The sequence below is a fragment of the Oncorhynchus mykiss genome, chromosome 17, assembly GCF_057628025.1.
Source record: "Oncorhynchus mykiss isolate SJ-2025 chromosome 17, ASM5762802v1, whole genome shotgun sequence".
Lineage (NCBI taxonomy): Eukaryota > Metazoa > Chordata > Actinopteri > Salmoniformes > Salmonidae > Oncorhynchus > Oncorhynchus mykiss.
This window is the reverse complement of record NC_143038.1, coordinates 55,239,347-55,257,456: the sequence shown is the minus strand read 5'-3', so window position 1 is coordinate 55,257,456 and position 18,110 is coordinate 55,239,347. Positions and strand designations below refer to the sequence as shown.

Below are 18,110 nucleotides of genomic sequence, written 5' to 3'. Positions count from 1 at the left end.
TGTGTGTGTGTATATAAACTCTGGATTGATGATGCTATGTATTGACCATTGAGAGGCTTTGAAGCCCCCAGTCAGCTGTGTTGGCACTCCCCAGTTGGAACAGTCCTCCATAGGAATGAATGGAATTCTACAGTATTTGAATGTTTTCAAGGACAAAATTACATGTATTTTGTTGTTGTCGTGGGCACAGTCATATTACTACTCTAAAAAAAAATACTGTTTTAGTTTTTATATTTAACTCACAATACAATTTAAAGTATGCATTATAGTGTCTGTAATAATATAATGAATGTGGACATTGATAAATGTATTTTTATAGTTTCCTAAGTCTTTTTTTGTAATTGAGGAGGAGTACCAAGATGTCAGCGCAGTGGCTGCAATACAGCACACCCTGTCAGCCATCCAGGGTTTACACATGTTATTGGTAAGGTCTGCTCTGTGCTCACATAGTGGCCCGTTCACTGGGATCTTTGAGGGCATCATTACTTCACGATGCATTTTGACAGTTAAAAAAAAATCATGGGTGGTGGCAGCTTCAGAGAATCTACAATGATAACACTATCGGGGGAAAAACTGGAAATAAAGAACAGGCTGAGAGGTGTTTTGCATTCTTAACAAGCCACTGTAAAGGTCGGGTGTGTTTTGTATGTGTAATCAAGGCCAATTTTCCAAGTGAGTGATTTGATGAGAACGGTTCATTCGTTAAGAGGCTTATCTCTCCTTATCTCTCCTGATTCATATTATCCACTAAACACCTCTTAGGTGTATCTAGATACTCTTTTCCTGTGTGATCAATTGTATATGGCTAATTATTTGGGCTGTGGTGTGTTATCATTGCACCTTTTATATATTCTGGTCACGGTGTGAAACAGCATACCTCTCAATAACCAATCATATGTCTGGCTATATAGGCTACATATTTCCTTCATCATTCTTTTCTCCTTTTTCCATCCATTTCCTTCTCTAGCCATTGCTTCCCATACTGCACCTTAATCGTCCTCATCTCTCACTCCTCTCCTCCTTCCAGAGACGACCCGGTCTCGGTCCGTTCTACACCTTGCAGCACACCTCTTGTCAGGGCTAAGGAATAACACCTTCCTCATTGGCTCCCCCTTTTCTTTTAACAAAAGTAGTTTCCTAATTGTCTCTGTTCCGTCCCTCTGCTGCACATGCCCGCAGGACACTCCATTTCATCTTGCTTTGAACTCAATTTTAATTTTGCGCTCTTGCAGTTCTTTTAATTGACATATTTATTAATGTATGACTACTCACAGCCCCTACATGTGCTCACCTTTATTCTCTCGGTCTTTCTCTCCTCATCCCAGGGCAGAACAGAGCTCACTAATTCAGTGTTGGTTTAATCCCTGCCATCTTGTCAGAGCCTATTTTGTCGGGGTCTTGTTCCTACTGGAACAGCCTGAGCCACTCCGCTTGAGGAGCTTTACTGAGAGTAAGAGAGCTATGTTCCTGGCCCAAGGTCGACGTGCCTTTCTTTACATGTTCTGGTTGCCCCACTGTTAGCCAATGGTGGAACTCCCTGCCAGGATAATGATCGCTCAAGACCATATTACATCAAGTTGCACCATTTGAATAGAGGGAGCCTGTTCAGTGGGTAGCTGAATAGACAGCTCAGTGCTCTACCAGAGGTGCTCTCTCCTGGTGTACAAAGGAGGACTTGGAGGTGACAGAGAGGGCAAGTAGGGTAGGCCTATATGGTGTTAGCATCGTTAAAATGCCATAAAATTGCAATGGTCAGTCGAAACTCCAAAGAGAGTCAAATGACGCAAATTAACACATTGTTTAGATTGATACATGTTTGTGTGTCTAGCTTATGTCTTTGTAATCTGTTTGTATGTATGTACCTTGTATGGGAGTATTTGCCTTCTTTCAACTTTCAATAGGGTACCCTCTCTACCCTGTATTTGGGAAGTTGGCTTTAGTCTGTAATTAGCAGGGCTATGGGAGAATATCATACGTGAGCTGGAGTACCCTTCCCCTCATCCCATCACGTACCTCTCCTCCTAGCCCCCTCTTTCCCTATATCCCCCCCCTCTCCTCTAGACAGGACAGGAGCTAATGGAGACCAGGGTGATGGGTGAGATAACATTTTACTCAGAGACAGGGGAAGTGTAATGGGCTCTGTGATGATGTACCATTGGAGAGGTCTCATGCTCTTCTCCTCTCTCACCTGGCTGTCTATCTCTATCCTGCTGACAGAGCCCTTCTCTCTTTTTTCTAATCCCTCTCTCTTTCAGACGCCAAGGAGATAGTCCTGAAGGCCCAGATACTGGCTGGGGGACGAGGGAAGGGTGTGTTCAGCAGTGGCCTTAAAGGTGGAGTGCACTTAACTAAAGAGTGAGTACCCCTGCCATCCGCCACCCGCACTCACTGAGGTGTGATTTGAGTAATGGCCCCTTCAGAGAATGGTTCTGTTCTATTTCTCTAACTACTGCTTCAGTTCTCCCTCCTAGACAGTGTTGCTTTCTCTCTGTTCCAGCTACCTACACAGGACCCTGCAATAAAAAGCTACATTTGCTACTTTAGGGAAAACTGCTCCCAATTAAACTTTGAAATAGTGAATTTATCATTGGGAAATTGCACTGTGCGCAACTCACTGAATCAGGTTATTGGAATTGTGATATACAGCTCTGATTCAGTGGAGCTCAATCGAATTGTGTTCTTCTAGCACATTGTTATAGGCCAATATTGGCCAGATTTCCCTAACAATAATCTACTGTTTGTCTATCTTATATCACATCAACCAACATCTTCATTGGCCAGCTACTAGATTAATGTTTCCTCTGCAAAAAAATGATGTAGCCAAGATAGCAGCGTGATAAGGCCTGAACTGTGATTTATGACGTATGGCTACGACATATGTATCATTGTCACCCTTTCAGTATTTGGGATAACCAGAAACCTTTCTAAGTGAACCATCTGAAGCCTCTCCAGACAGTGGCTTGTGCACACAGTTCACTCTCCTAACATCTATCAAAGCAAAACACTACCTCAGGCTTCATTTGTATTTTATAGAAACCAGAGCAAGAAGCAGTACAGGAATGAGACTCGCACTTCCTTTAAAGAGCAGCCGAAACCAGGATATACTTTTTCAAGAGCAGTGCTTTGTCAGAAGACATTACAATCACACTGCAAATGTGCTGAACCATGTCTTTGTTGAAATGAAAACGTGTCTCAGGAGCTGAAAATAATTACTCTGTTATCTGCTATGGTGATGTCCTCTATTTTTGGAAGATGTTTGTCCTCCAGGTTTTTATCTGTAATCAAAGCACTATTAATTAAGTAGTTGTAATTGAGACACTCCTGTCTCTTCTCTAGCCCCTCTGTGGTGGGTGAGCTGGCCAGTAAGATGCTAGGCTATAGCCTGACCACCAAGCAGACGCCAAAGGAAGGAGTGGAAGTAAAAACGGTAAGTCATAGCTGGGGGTCAAATAACTTTTCTGTTTTTCTCATTTCAGGGTCATTTCAATTCAGTAATGCAGTTCCATGAAATGAATGAGTGCACAAGCATCGGGGTAATAATACATTAGTTTATATTGTTTTTTTGTTCCTCTAGTTCTGGGGATAGGTCCCTGGTGGAGACATGCCATTTGAAGCCAGTGTCGTTTGTTGTGTTTGTGCTATTTGGTGTTATGGTTCACTGCGATAAATAATACATGCGAGTCAGGGCCTCTCTGAGACCAAAGTGTTAGTCACGTAAACAACAATTTCCAAGTGTCGCTAACAAGCAGGAATATTTTTTTCCTCACTCACACTGCAGCCCACCCAAAAACACACTTCCAGGTAATGAACCCTTCTCGGCCTGTAGCTTGTGTTTTTCCTCTCCCTCTCTCTGTCTCTCTCTCTCTCTCTCTCTGTCTCTCTCTCTCTCTCTCTCTCTCTCTCTCTCTCGCTCTCGCTCTCGCTCTCGCTCTCTCTCTCTCTCTCTCTCGCTCGCTCGCTCTGCCTCTTTAGTGAATTATGGCCTAGAGCTCCCCATTAACGCTTGTTTTCATTCCTGCCAGCCAGGCACACACCTCGCTCTGCTCCTGCCCCTGCTGCAAAGTTTAGGAGAAGTATCAAACTACTGTCACATTTTTATAGAAAGAGCTGGCGAGGAAGGCAGTTCACTACCACAACACCAGGGCTGAGGGGAAAGACAGAAATATAAACACAAACTGTGAAAGCATTGTTGTGAGATGTCATTTCATATGGAAACATTAGCTGCACTATCTATCCATAGCATGTCATCTGTTAGATGAATGACGACACCATTTCTGATAGTTTTATTTTGTAAACTAAGCATATAGGAATATAACATTTATTCATTGAAGAAATGTATCATGATAAATGACCCCAAGGGGACCTATATGCAGCCATGTGTCATGTATCACACACAAAAACCAGTACACACTAGATTAATTTCCCGAGACGTGCAGACATTCAAAGACAAGGGAGATATGATGCTACCTGCTGTTAGTGGCTATAGTCGCAGGCCCCTCTCAAAGCCCATCTCAGTTTAGATTAGGCCTGGGATCAAAGTAATAAAGTAGCCAGAGAGCTGCAGCGATTGAACAGAACCCAGGCCTCTTAACATAGCCCCCTTTAACAGGCTGTAATTATATTGTCAAGCTCTGTTTCCCTGAATGAAAACCAGGAGTGAGCTGTCAGCCTGCCATTGTAACACGTCCCCTTCACTTCACTATACTGCAGCCATCCTCTCCAGACACAGAGCGTTATCTCTATTGGCAGGACAGACCAGGGGTGGGGAGAGGGGCAGGAAGTGATAGAAGAGGAGGAGGAGAGCATAGTAGATGGAGAGAGGGGCACAGAGAGCCAGTTCGATTGAGAGAAAGACCAGGAGAGGGTGGTAGTAGTGTGTAAAATAGATCAAGACTTTAAGCAGATAGAGATAACTGTGTTATTGCCTGTTTTCATGGGACATGGAGAAGAATCGTCCTCACGCTGTCCAAATAAACTCTGTCAAGTTAGGCCCAGGGAGCTGATAACAAACAAACAACTCATCTCTATCCCTCTGTCTTGCCATCAATCTCTCTCTTGTCTCCATCTCCCAGCAGTGTGCTTCATTCCCAGTATAGCCTAGATTTAGACCCATGGGTTGTAATAATATGATCTGCTGTATCTGAGGCCAGTCTGTGATGTGAAGGTAGTAGACTGATTCTCTCCATACTGACCAGGTGATGGTGGCTGAAGCCCTGGACATCACCAGAGAGACCTACTTTGCCATCCTGATGGACCGGGCCTGCAACGGCCCCGTCATGGTGGGCAGTCCTCAGGGTGGGATGGACATAGAGGAGGTTGCCGACAAATCCCCAGAACTCATATTTAAGGTACAGTACTGTGAGCTCTGCAACAGCATATGTTACAAATTACTAAAGATGTTGACAAGAAACCTCTCACCATTCACTGTACTTGTGATCCAATAGCTTAACATCTCTTTGCATAAACTACTGTACATCCCTGGTATCCCTGTTCTTCTGTCACACCATGTGTTCGCTCTCTCTCTCTCTCTCTCTCTCTCTCTCTCTCTCTCTCTCTTTTTTTTTCTCTCTCTCTCTCTCTCTTTTTTTCTCTCTCTCTCTCTTTTTTTTCTTCTCTCTCTCTCTCTCTTTTTCTCTCTCTTTCTCTCTCTCTCTTTCTCTCTCTCTCTCTTTCTCTCTCTTTCTCTCTCATTCTCTCTCTTTCTCTCTCTTTCTCTCTTTCTCTCTTTCTCTCTCTCTTTCTCTCTTTCTCTCTCTTTCTCTCTCTTTCTCTCTCTCTTTCTCTCTTTCTCTGATTGGCACAATGAATCCCTTGATGGAGAGATCCCTTCTCTATGTTAGAATCTCATCTCTACAAGTGCCTGATAATTATAAAGCTATTGTTTCAGGCCCGGTTCTCCTTTCCTCACTACTGGCAGGTTTCCACCACTTAATTGCATATTGTGATTTAATATGAACATCCACTTTGTCAAATGACCATCCAGTGTTTGAGTCTCCATTCTCTCTGCTTTCTCTTTCTATTCTGCTCTCGCGTACCACAGGAAGTTATAGATATTTTCGAGGGCGTGCGAGATGACCAGGCGCTCCGCATGGCAGCTAATTTGGGTTTCAAAGGACCTCTGAAAAGACAGGTAATAGGCCCGACAAAGCTCTCTGAGCCGCAGTGCAGAGAAGCAGAGTCGCGTACACACACCATAGACCCACAATACTGAACTCAGAGCTGATGAAACCAGATAGGATACTGCCTGTCTACTGGGCTCTTGCTGAATTACAAGGTTCATAGATCCCCATAACGTCCTTGAACAACAGACAAAGCTTTATAAGATCAAATTGCATTCGTCACGTACACAGTTAACAGCAGGTACAGTGCCTTGCGAAAGTATTTGGCCCCCTTGTACTTTGCGACCTTTTGCCACATTTCAGGCTTCAAACATAAAGATATAAAACTGTATTTTTTTGTGAAGAATCAACAACAAGTGGGACACAATCATGAAGTGGAACGACATTTATTGGATATTTCAAACTTTTTTAACAAATCAGAAACTGAAAAATTGGGCGTGCAAAATTATTCAGCCCCCTTAAGTTAATACTATAATATAATATATTGTAGCGCCACCCATTGCTGCGATTACAGCTGTAAGTCACTTGGGGTATGTCTCTATCAGTTTTGCACATCGAGAGACTGAAATTTTTTCCCATTCCTCCTTGCAAAACAGCTCGAGCTCAGTGAGGTTGGATGGAGAGCATTTGTGAACAGCAGTTTTCAGTTCTTTCCACAGATTCTCGATTGGATTCAGGTCTGGACTTCGACTTGGCCATTCTAACACCTGGATATGTTTATTTTTGAACCATTCCATTGTAGATTTTGCTTTATGTTTTGGATCATTGTCTTGTTGGAAGACAAATCTCTGTCCCAGTCTCAGGTCTTTTGCAGACTCCATCAGGTTTTCTTCCAGAATGGTCCTGTATTTGGCTCCATCCATCTTCCCATCAATTTTAACCATCTTCCCTGTCCCTGCTGAAGAAAAGCAGGCCCAAACCATGATGCTGCCACCACCATGTTTGACAGTGGGGATGATGTGTTCAGGGTGATGAGCTGTGTTGCTTTTACGCCAAACATAACGTTTTGCATTGTTGCCAAAAAGTTCAATTTTGGTTTCATCTGACCAGAGCACCTTCTTCCACATGTTTGGTGTGTCTCCCAGGTGGCTTGTGGCAAACTTTAAACAACACTTTTTATGGACATCTTTAAGAAATGGCTTTCTTCTTGCCACTCTTCCATAAAGGCCAGATTTGTGCAATATACGACTGATTGTTGTCCTATGGACAGAGTCTCCCACCTCAGCTGTAGATCTCTGCAGTTCATCCAGAGTGATCATGGGCCTCTTGGCTGGATCTCTGATCAGTCTTCTCCTTGTATGAGCTGAAAGTTTAGAGGGACGGCCAGGTCTTGGTAGATTTGCAGTGGTCTGATACTCCTTCTATTTCAATATTATCGCTTGCACAATGCTCCTTGGGATGTTTAAAGCTTGGGAAATCTTTTTGTATCCAAATCCGGCTTTAAACTTCTTCACAACAGTATCTCGGACCTGCCTGGTGTGTTCCTTGTTCTTCATGATGCTCTCTGAGCTTTTAACGGACCTCTGAGACTATCACAGTGCAGGTGCATTTATACGGAGACTTGATTACACACAGGTGGATTGTATTTATCATCATTAGTCATTTAGGTCAACATTGGATCATTCAGAGATCCTCACTGAACTTCTGGAGAGAGTTTGCTGCACTGAAAGTAAAGGGGCTGAATAATTTTGCACGCCCAATTTTTCAGTTTTTGATTTGTTAAAAAAGTTTGAAATATCCAATAAATGTTGTTCCACTTCATGATTGTGTCCCACTTGTTGTTGATTCTTCACAAAAAAATACAGTTTTATATCTTTATGTTTGAAGCCTGAAATGTGGCAAAAGGTCGCAAAGTTCAAGGGGGCCGAATACTTTCGCAATGCACTGTATAATAGGTGCAGCGAAATGCTTGTGCTTTTTTACCAATATTGGGGGGAGACCTCCCAAAATCATGAACAGACGTTGCTGATGAAGCCAATTCTGGTCATTGTAAACCGGGTCCGAGAGACACACAAAAAGACAAACCCCAAAATTCAAATGTAATATTAAAAGTTCTTCTCCAGTTCCTTTTAGACCCAATTGTCTTGTAGCATCATATTGCTAATTTCTATTCCTATCTATGAGCACATCAACTTAAAGAATCGGATTCTTTCAGAATGTTAAAATGCAGAAAAGGTGTACATGAAATGAACATACACAATTGTCTGAGAGGTACACCCTGTGTAATACGAGCCTGTCTTGACATTGAGTTTGTAGCATAACACTATCCTGAATTCAATCCAGAAATTAAAACAATTCGCTACATACTTCCAACTTTGTCTTTTAAAGCACATTAGTTGCCACAGTCTTTTCGATTCACTGCTAATTACAGTAATTCTGGGTGTGGAATTAAATGTATGGTTAAATATCTTGGCTGCTTTGAAGAGTCTTGGTGACAAAGTGTGTGATTGTGTGTGTCTGTCTGTGAGTGTGTGGCAGAGAGCAGTGCTTACAATGTTTTCTGTCAGGCTGTTTTCATCATCAAAAGAGCAGCTCGGTTCCAGGGACAGACAGAGACATCAGTTCAAACCCTGATTCTTTGAAAAGAGGATTCCTTCCAATGACAGCCACTCTAATAGTAATACTGCTCATTTTAGGATAAAGTGGCACAATAGACACATTGTAACTCTCATTCAGAGCTAATGCATTAATATGTACACAAAGGCTGTATTATAGTAGTTTAATTACTTTTTTAATTAGGCTTAGTCATGCATTCAATTATATAGCATGCATGATATGATATGTGTATATAGTGGGGCAAAAAAGTATTTAGTCAGCCACCAATTGTGCAAGTTCTCCCACTTAAATAGATGAGAGAGGCCTGTAATCATAGGTACACTTCAACTATGACAGACAAAATGAGAAAAAAAAATCCAGAAAATCACATTGTAGGATTTTTTATGAATTTATTTGCAAATTATGGTGGAAAATAAGTATTTGGTCAATAACAAAAGTTTATCTCAATACTTTGTTATATACCCTTTGTTGGCAATGACAGAGGTCAAACATTTTCTGTAAGTCTTCACACGGTTTTCACACACGGTTGCTGGTATTTTTGCCCATTCCTCCATGGAGATCTCCTCTAGAGCAGTGATGTTTTGGGGCTGTTGCTGGGCAACACGGACTTTCAACTCCCTCCAAAGATTTTCTATGGGATTGAGATCTGGAGACTGGCTAGGCCACTCCAGGACCTGCTTCTTACGAAGCCACTCCTTCATTGCTCGGGCGGTGTGTTTGGGATCATTGTCATGCTGTAAGACCCAGCCATGTTTCATCTTCAATGCCCTTGCTGATGGAAGGAGGTTTTCACTCAAAATCTCACGATACATGGCCCCATTCATTCTTTCCTTTACACGGATCAGTCGTCCTGGTCCCTTTGCAGAAGAACAGCCCCAAAGCATGATGTTTCTACCCCCAATACAGGGCTAAGATTGATTCATACTACACCGGCTCCGACGCTCGTCTTATATGGCAGAGCTTGCAAACTATTACAGACTACAAAGGGAGCACAGCCATGAGCTGCCCAGTGACACAAGCCTACCAGACGAGCTAACTCACTTCTATGCTCGCTTCGAGGCAAGCAACACTGTGGCATGCATGAGAGCATCAGCTGTTCCGGATGACTGTGTGATCACGCAGCCAACGTGAGTAAGACCTTTAAACAAGTCAACATACGCAAGGCTGCGAGGCCAGATGGATTACCAGGACGTGTGCTCCGGGCATGTGCTGACCAACTGGTAAGTGTCTTCACTGACATTTTCAACATGTCCCTGATTGAGTCTGTAATACCAACATGTTTCAAGCAGACCACCATAGTCCCTGTGCCCAAGAACACAAAGGCAACCTGGCTAAATTACGACAGACCTGTAGCACTCACGCCCGTAGCCATGAAGTGCTTTGAAAGGTTGGTAATGGCTTACATCAACACCATTATCCCAGAAACCCTAGACCCACTCCAATTTGCATACCGCCCAAACAGATCCACAGATGAAACAATCTCTTGCACTCCACACTGCCCTTTCCCACCTGGACAAAAGGAACACTTATGTGAGAATGCTTTTCATTAACTACAGATCAGCGTTCAACACCGTAGTACCCTCAAAGCTCATCACTAAGCTAAGGATCCTGGGACTAAACACCTCCCTCTGCAACTGGATCCTGGACTTCCTGACAGGCCACCCCTAGGTGGTGAGGGTAGGTAGCAACACATCTGCCACTCTGATCCTCAACACTGGAAATCCCCAGGGGTGCGTGCTCAGCCCCCTCCTGTACTGCCTGTTCACCCACGACTGCATTGCCAGACACGACTCCAACACCATCATTAAGTTTGCAGACGACACAACAGTGGTAGGCCTGATCACAGACAATGACAAAACAGCCTATAGGGAGGTCAGAGACCTGGCCGAGTGGTGCCAGAATAACAACCTATCCCTCAATGTAACCAAGACTAAGAAGATGATTGTGGACTACAGGAAAAGGAGGACCGAGCACGCCCCCATTCTCATTGACGGGGCTGTAGTGGAGCAGGTTGTCAGCTTCAAGTTCCTTGGTGTCCACATCAACAACAAACTAGAATGGTCCAAACACACCAAGACAGTTGTGAAGAAGGCACGACAAAGCCTATTCCCCCCCAGGAAACTAAAAAGATTTGGCATGGGTCTGGACTATTTGCATTGTGCGCCCCCCCCCCCCCCCCCCCCCCCCCCCCCCCTCCAACCCCTCTTTTTACGCTGCTGCTACTCTCTGGTCATCATATATGCATAGTCACTTTAACCATATCTACATGTACATACTGCCTCAATCAGCCTGACTAACCGGTGTCTGTATGTAGCCTCGCTACTGTATATAGCCTCGCAACTGTATATAGCCTCGCTACTGTATATAGCCTCGCAACTGTATATAGCCTCGCTACTGTATATAGCCTCGCAACTGTATATAGCCAGTCTTTTTACTGTTGTTTTATTTCTTTACCCTACCTATTGTTCACCTAATACCTTTTTTGCACTATTGGTTAGAGCCTGTAAGTAAGCATTTCACTGTAAGGTCTACTACACCTGTTGTATTCGCCGCCTTTGACACAAACTTTGATTTGATTTGAATTATCTTATCAGAAGCTTCTAAAGCCATGACATCATTTTCTGGAATGTTCTAAGCTGTTTAAAGGCACAGTCAACTTAGTGTATGTAAACTTCTGACCCACTGGAATTGTAATACAGTGAATTATAAGTGAAATAATCTGTCAGTAAACAATTGTTGGAAAAATTACTTGTCATGCACAAAGTAGTTGTCCTAACCGACTTGCCAAAACTATAGTTTGTTCACAAACAAGTTGTGGAGTGTATGAAAAACAAGTTTTAATGACTCCAACCTAAGTGTATGTAAACTTCTGACTTCAACTGCGTACCACACACTCACTCAGTAAAACATGACAAAATCACCTTTTTACGTGTGTTTAAAAGGTGATTTGCCATGTTTTATTAAGTGTGTGCGTGGTACTGAGTGGCCTTGGTGGGTCTGCTGTTCAGAGGCATATTGTTGGGTAATTACTGTCCTCTGTGGAACTAACAGGCTGCAGATCAGATTATGAGGCTCTATGATCTGTTCCTGAAAGTCGACGCCACTCAAGTTGAAGTCAATCCTCTCGGAGAGACTCCCGAAGGACAAGGTACGACTCTTTTTTTCTTCCTCTTTTTGGTGTCTACAAATCAGAAGTTCTTTTTATCTGGGTCTGTCTGTGTTTGTTCTCTCTCCCTCTCTTTTTCTCTCTCATTTGCTCTCTCACCATGGGAGTGTATTATGGGATTTTAGGTATACTGTATATTGTAGCATAACACTATCCTGAATTAAATCCAGAACTAATTGCCTCTTGAGTTAAACTCACAGATAAACTGATAGATGACACAAGTCTGCTTCTCCACAACTTTTGATGCATTGTTATGAAAAAAAGTTATTGTTATAGGTCTGGTTCATCAGAGAGTGACAAGAAAATAACATATTGTAGCTTAGTATAATAATTGCTTATGAATATTGATGAGAGGTCTATTAATTTGTTGTGTACAACCAAGCTGTACTAGCAAGGCAGAAGCAGTGTTTCTGTAGACTCACATTGAAAGTAGATCAACTTGTTCTTCATTTTGTACATATTCAACGAGGGAAGGGAATCAAGTACCATGGATGTCTGTTTTTCAGTCGAGTTTGAACAACAAACCACAGTAGGGAAGAACATCACTGTAGGCAGAAAGTTACTGCATGTCTTTTCCATTTTGGTCTATTTTTTTGACTTTCATTTCAGTGTAACTCAACGCTCATCACCAGAGGGACGGTAAAACTAAATTACTGTTCATCTCTGAAAATGTGCTACAGTGTTAATTTCGTGAACAAAAATTGTGACTAAAATATTTGTCAAACACCTATTTTTCAGGGACAATTGATGAGACTATAACTTACTAAATAGACACTAAACTAAAGTTGACTAAAACGAGCCAAAATTAACTCTGTGACAGAAAAAATTGACTAGTAAGTCAGCGCAGTTTCGTTAAGTGGGAAGGACAAGTCACACCCGGCAAACACAGCCTACATCAGGTGGTGGGCTGCAAGGGAGCAAGAAATGAGTGTGGGCAGACAGGTTCCGCCACGGCTCTGCCTCTGATTATACATATCGCATGCGACTCTCTCGCTTCACCTTAGCTAACCAGTCACCACCAGCCATCTAGTTAGCTACCCTTTGTCTGGTTAAGAAACATAAGTTGCTTTTTCGAAATTAAAAACAGTAGCAGAATTGGGTTGAATAGTAAGACAACAGTCTAGCTAGGTTTTTCTCACCCTTGAGTAGGCTATAGAAAAGTAGGCTGTCTTTAAATTTGTAGTCTTGCTCAACTCTCCTACTTTTCCCACTGCATTTCATATACAGGTTCTGCATTCTAGACTCCCTCTTTTCTACAGAGAAAACGTTTTAATTCTAGCCCTTAGGCTACCGTTCAAAAGACATGTCCCATAATACCGGCACTACATTGTTTGTCTTTCTAACGTGCATCGTGGGCCATTCTAAAACTAGGCTACTTGCGGACCTTCCTGTTAGTCATTTGTTTAGGCTGCACCAAATATTTTTTACAACTAAGCCAAGATTAACCACAGCCAGTTATTTCCAATGGTAGAGAACAAGCAAGGGGGTGGGCAGAGCCAAGCACGAGCTAGCGAGATCCTATTGGCGCGTTCTGGCATGTATTTGCATATTTCCGTTAGGGAATGCCTAATCTTGGGTACCCAGAAGTAAAATAATATTGTGAAAATGTGTAATTTCCTGTTTTACTTCTGGGGGAATTACATTAACAATTGTGAATACCTTCATGCAAAGGAAGGAAGAGAAATCTCCTTCCTGGCAAACGGAAACTCTTGGCCAAACCCTTCGCCCAAGACGAAAACCCAAAACCAGGAATTACTGCTGCTGGGAATCACATCATTTTACATGAGCCTGGACAGATTCTTGCCGTTTCATCTGTCCGTGAGAATCTTTGAATCCTATTCTGTGAAGTGCGTGTATGCAATAATGCAATTTTGTAAAACTTTGGCAAAGGGTAAAGTCTACAAAACGTTGTCCATTCTGTTCGTAACAGATTTTACACTGAGCAAAAATAAATACGCAACATGTAACATTTTCTATGATCTTACTGAGTTACAGTTCATTTAAGGAAATCAGTCACTTGAAGTACATACATTAGGCCCTAATCTATGGATTTCACATGCCTGTGAATACAGATATTCATCTGTTGGTCAGATACCTTAAATAATAGATACCTTAAACAGATAACAGATACCTTAAATAAAAGGTAGGGGCATGGATCAGAAAACCAGTCAGTATCTGGTATGACCACCATTTGCCTCATGCAGCACGACACATCTTCTCATAGAGTTGATTGTGGCCTACAGAATGTTGTCCCACACCACTTCAGTAGCTGTGCAAAGTTTCTGGATATTGGCAGGAACTGGAAAAGTCTGTTGTACATCTCAATCCAGAGCATTCCAAACATGCTTAATGGGTGACATGTCTGGTGAGTATTCAGGCCATGGAAGAACTGGGACATGTTCAGCTTCCAGGTATTGTGTACAGATCCTTGCGACATGGAGCAGTGCATTATCTTGCTGAAACGTGAGGTGATGGTGGCAGATGAATAGCACGACAATGGGCCTCAGGATATCGTCACGGGATCTCTGTGCATTCAAATTCCTGTCAATAAAATACAATTGTGTTTGTTGGCTGTAGCTTATGCTTGCCTATATCATAACCCCACCACCACCATGGGGTACTCTGTTCACAATTGACATCAGCAAACCGCTCGACCACATGACACCATACACACTATCTGAGCACACTTCTCCAGCGTGCCAGTGGCCATTGAAGGTAAGCATTTGCCCACTGAAGTCTGTTATGCCGTCGAACTGCAGTCAAGTCAAGACCCTGGCGAGGACGTCGAACAGTTTGTTCAGAAATTCTTTGGTTGTGAAAACCCACAGTTTCATCAGCTGTCCGGGTGGCTGGTCTCAGACGAACCTGCAGGTGAAGAAGCCTGATGTGGAGGTCCTGGGCTACCGTGGTTACATGTGGTCTGCGGTTGGGAGGCTGGTTGGAAACACTGCCACCATCTTTAAAATGTTGGAGGTGGCTTTTGGTAGAGAAATAACATTAAATTATGTGGCAACAGCTCTGGTGGATATTCCTGCAGTCAGCATTCCAATTGCATGCTCCCTCAAAACGTGAGACATCTATGGCATTGTGTTGTGAAACAAAAAAACGGTCCCCAGCACAAGATGCACTTGTGTAATGATCATGTTATTTAATCAGCTTCTTAATATTCCACACCTGTCAGGTGGACTTATCTTGGTAAAGGAGAAATACTTACTAACAGGGATGTAGACAAATGTGTGTACACCATTTGAGAGAAACTTTTTGTGCTTATGGAATATTTCTGGCATCTTTTATTTCATCTCATGAAACATGGGACCAACACTTTACATGTTGAATTTATATTTGTGTTCAGTGGCGTATCCACAGATAGAACAAGGCGTAGCCACAGGTAGAACAATGAGCCAGATGTTTCAAAAGGACACAATGTTTTGGAATGTTCAGATAGAAATATGCTATGTAGAACAAATGTGTCTTTCTCTCTTGGTCTCTGTCTCGCTGCATTTGTGTGTGTCTGTTTGTTTTGTATGTCATGTGCATCTTCTATGTAGGCTGAATTAGGCCAGATAATTATTATATAATATTATTGTTATGCATGTTTGTCATTTTTCTGCTTTTGGGAAGAGAATAGGATGCTATGCAGAAAAATATGTTGGTAGGCTATGTATGCTTGTGCACATGGAAGTCAGTGATTGTTTACTATAGGTTAATGAAGCAATACTAATGTGATGTGACTAAAAGGGCCCACTGTTTGTGCCATTTTGACAACTAGACTAAATCATTATTCAAATGACTATAATGACTAAGACTAGACAGAAAATAATGTCAAAATGAGCAGTGTTGTAATGAAGTTGGTCAAATACTGCAGATCCAGGAGACTCCACTTAGTTGCTGTTGAAGTTTGTTTCCCATTTATTTTGGTTCCCCCTAGTGGGTGTGACTGTGTGTGGGGGTGGGGGGTGGGGCTGTCTGTTTGTGTGGGCTGTGTGTGTGTGTGTGTCACATCACCTTTATTACTCTTGGGAGCTTCAGCCAAGGTAGTATTTCAGAGATGAGCCATTACATAGTGAATTTACCGTTGGTTCCATGGGGATCCCGTGTCCCACTACTGTCATTTGTCCTCCGGGCTTTTATAGAGTGTTGATAGATGAAGGCTCCAATCACCCTTGTGTAAATGGTTATGGTATATAGTGGGCCTTACAAAGTACAAATCCACAAGGAGCACACCTCAGGATTTCAGCCCTGCAATGCTAAGAAACCTGAAGTAGCTCCACTGATAATCAACCCTTAATGAAAATCTGAAGTAAATACTTTGCTTGCAGTTAACATTTAGCTTACAGTTTCTTTGAACTGCACCTTGTGAAGTGTAAAAATAATATATTCTCCCTTAGAGGCACTGTCCAATACATAAACATGAGCTTCACCATTACGAATACTGAAGTAATTAAGTATAATAGGATGAGGTCACTTGACACATTTTTTTAAATATTTTTTATTGAGTTTTTAAGAAATGTTAATTACATTTCCATTTCATATCCTCATCTATTTGTCTTCCTATTTATGTTACTCTCTTTCTCTCCTCTTTCTCGCTCCCTTCTTTCAGTGGTGTGCTTTGATGCCAAGATCAGCTTTGACGATAACGCAGAGTTCCGTCAAAAAGCCGTCTTTGCCCTGGACGACATGTCAGAGAGCGATCCCACAGAGACAGAGGCAGCCAAATGGGACCTCAAGTACATTGGCTTGGATGGAAACATTGCCTGCTTTGGTGAGTTCTGGTTTATGGCTCTCCACTGTCCACACACATGCATGTTCTATGCATTTAGCCATGGCTAACCCACACCAACTGGAATGGAGTTTTTTTTTGACTGGGCTGACTGGGCTCCTCTCCAGTCCAAATTAACAACCAGCTTTCTAACGAGTCCAGAAGGAGGACGCTGTAACCAATTCTTTCTAATTAGCCATAATAATAAAAAGTCTCCAGTGAGCTGGATTGTTAGCATTCTCATTATAGGTCTCCCCTGTCATAAATCAAATCTTTATAGTGTAATTCTGGGCTGCTAGGGAGTATCTCCTGGTTGCCCTGCAGCCTCATAAACGCTGTGGCAGTAAGATCACGGTTAGTGACTCTTTCCCGTGCCCAGTCTTTCCTACAGGACAACAGCTCAGAGCTGATGGGCTCCTTAAAAGCTCTGTAACCCACCAAAGTGACAGCTGTTAAAACCAGTTTCCTTTTATTGAGACTTCTGTAGGGGCGCTTGCCAGGATGCAGGCTTAGCGCTGATAACCCAAATGAGGTAAGACATTTATAGAGAGGCGTGTTGGCTTCAGCAGGAAGCGGCTGAATCACTTGGCTCCCTGGCAACACAGCACCAAGCAACCCAGCGGGATAGGGATGCTCTCATTAAGCTGCCTGATAATACGGGCCAACACTAGTGCGACAGAACTTCTTTTAATCAACACTTGCTTTCTGAAGTCAAGAGTGTTGCCGTAATCACGTTTCCCTCCGCTTCTCAACTTCTTGAAGTGTTAAATATCCTCATTAGACGAGTTTTAACAGTTGACCTCTTAAAGCTTTAAATTCTCTAAAGATGATTTGTTATTCCTTCTTCATTAGATCATTTACTCATTTATTTCACTGTGCACTCTTATGTTTTTGTTTTAATGATTGTATTAGGTAATGTTTATTGTAATTAAATCCCAACTACTTTTCAATGTCACAGTTTTCTCTCAAGGGTTTATGTTTGAATTCTCAACATCATTTTGATTGTTAATGTGGGAAATCTAACTTCATTGGAGTATGGGGGAAAAAACTATTATAAGAGTTCCGGTGTCGTCGATTGTCATCTAACTTTGCGATGAGCACAGCAACTATTTTGAAGGGATGCTCTGGACTTTAAAGGCCCTTCTCTGTTTTCTGAGACCAGTAACACCTTTCTTTGTGGTTTAATTTCACCTTTGACCTGCCATTACAGTGAATGGGGCTGGTTTGGCTATGGCCACGTGTGACATCATCGACCTCCATGGAGGGAAACCGGCCAACTTCCTAGACCTGGGAGGAGGAGTGAAGGAGAAACAGGTTTACGAGGCCTTCAAACTGCTCACTGCCGACCCCAAGGTAGGAGCACATTTTATCCTTCAAACTGCTCTAAGATAGGACCACACTTCACGCTTCAAACTACCAAAAGAGGACCACACTTTATATAACAGTGCTGGGGAGAGGAGGTATACCGCCTAAAGACCGAAAACAAAGCTTATTCACAATGCTACCGTAG

At 42.5% G+C, this 18,110-nt stretch overlaps 1 protein-coding gene across 6 annotated transcripts in view; it reads left to right on the top strand.

Annotated features, from left to right (window-relative positions):
• The window catches only part of suclg2 (succinate-CoA ligase GDP-forming subunit beta), a 126,232-nt gene that overhangs the window by 43,108 nt on the left and 65,014 nt on the right, over positions 1-18,110 (top strand). For 3 of the 6 annotated variants that reach the window (XM_036950574.2, XM_090205987.1, XM_090205986.1), the window contains exons 3-9: positions 2,256-2,355; positions 3,337-3,427; positions 5,196-5,348; positions 6,041-6,130; positions 11,727-11,823; positions 16,442-16,603; positions 17,811-17,953. In XM_036950574.2, coding sequence (XP_036806469.1) covers positions 2,256-2,355; positions 3,337-3,427; positions 5,196-5,348; positions 6,041-6,130; positions 11,727-11,823; positions 16,442-16,603; positions 17,811-17,953 — 836 coding nt within the window. The remainder of the gene's footprint in view (positions 1-2,255; positions 2,356-3,336; positions 3,428-5,195; positions 5,349-6,040; positions 6,131-11,726; positions 11,824-16,441; positions 16,604-17,810; positions 17,954-18,110) is intronic. The other 3 variants (XM_090205985.1, XM_090205989.1, XM_090205988.1) reach the window with 1 other exon arrangement.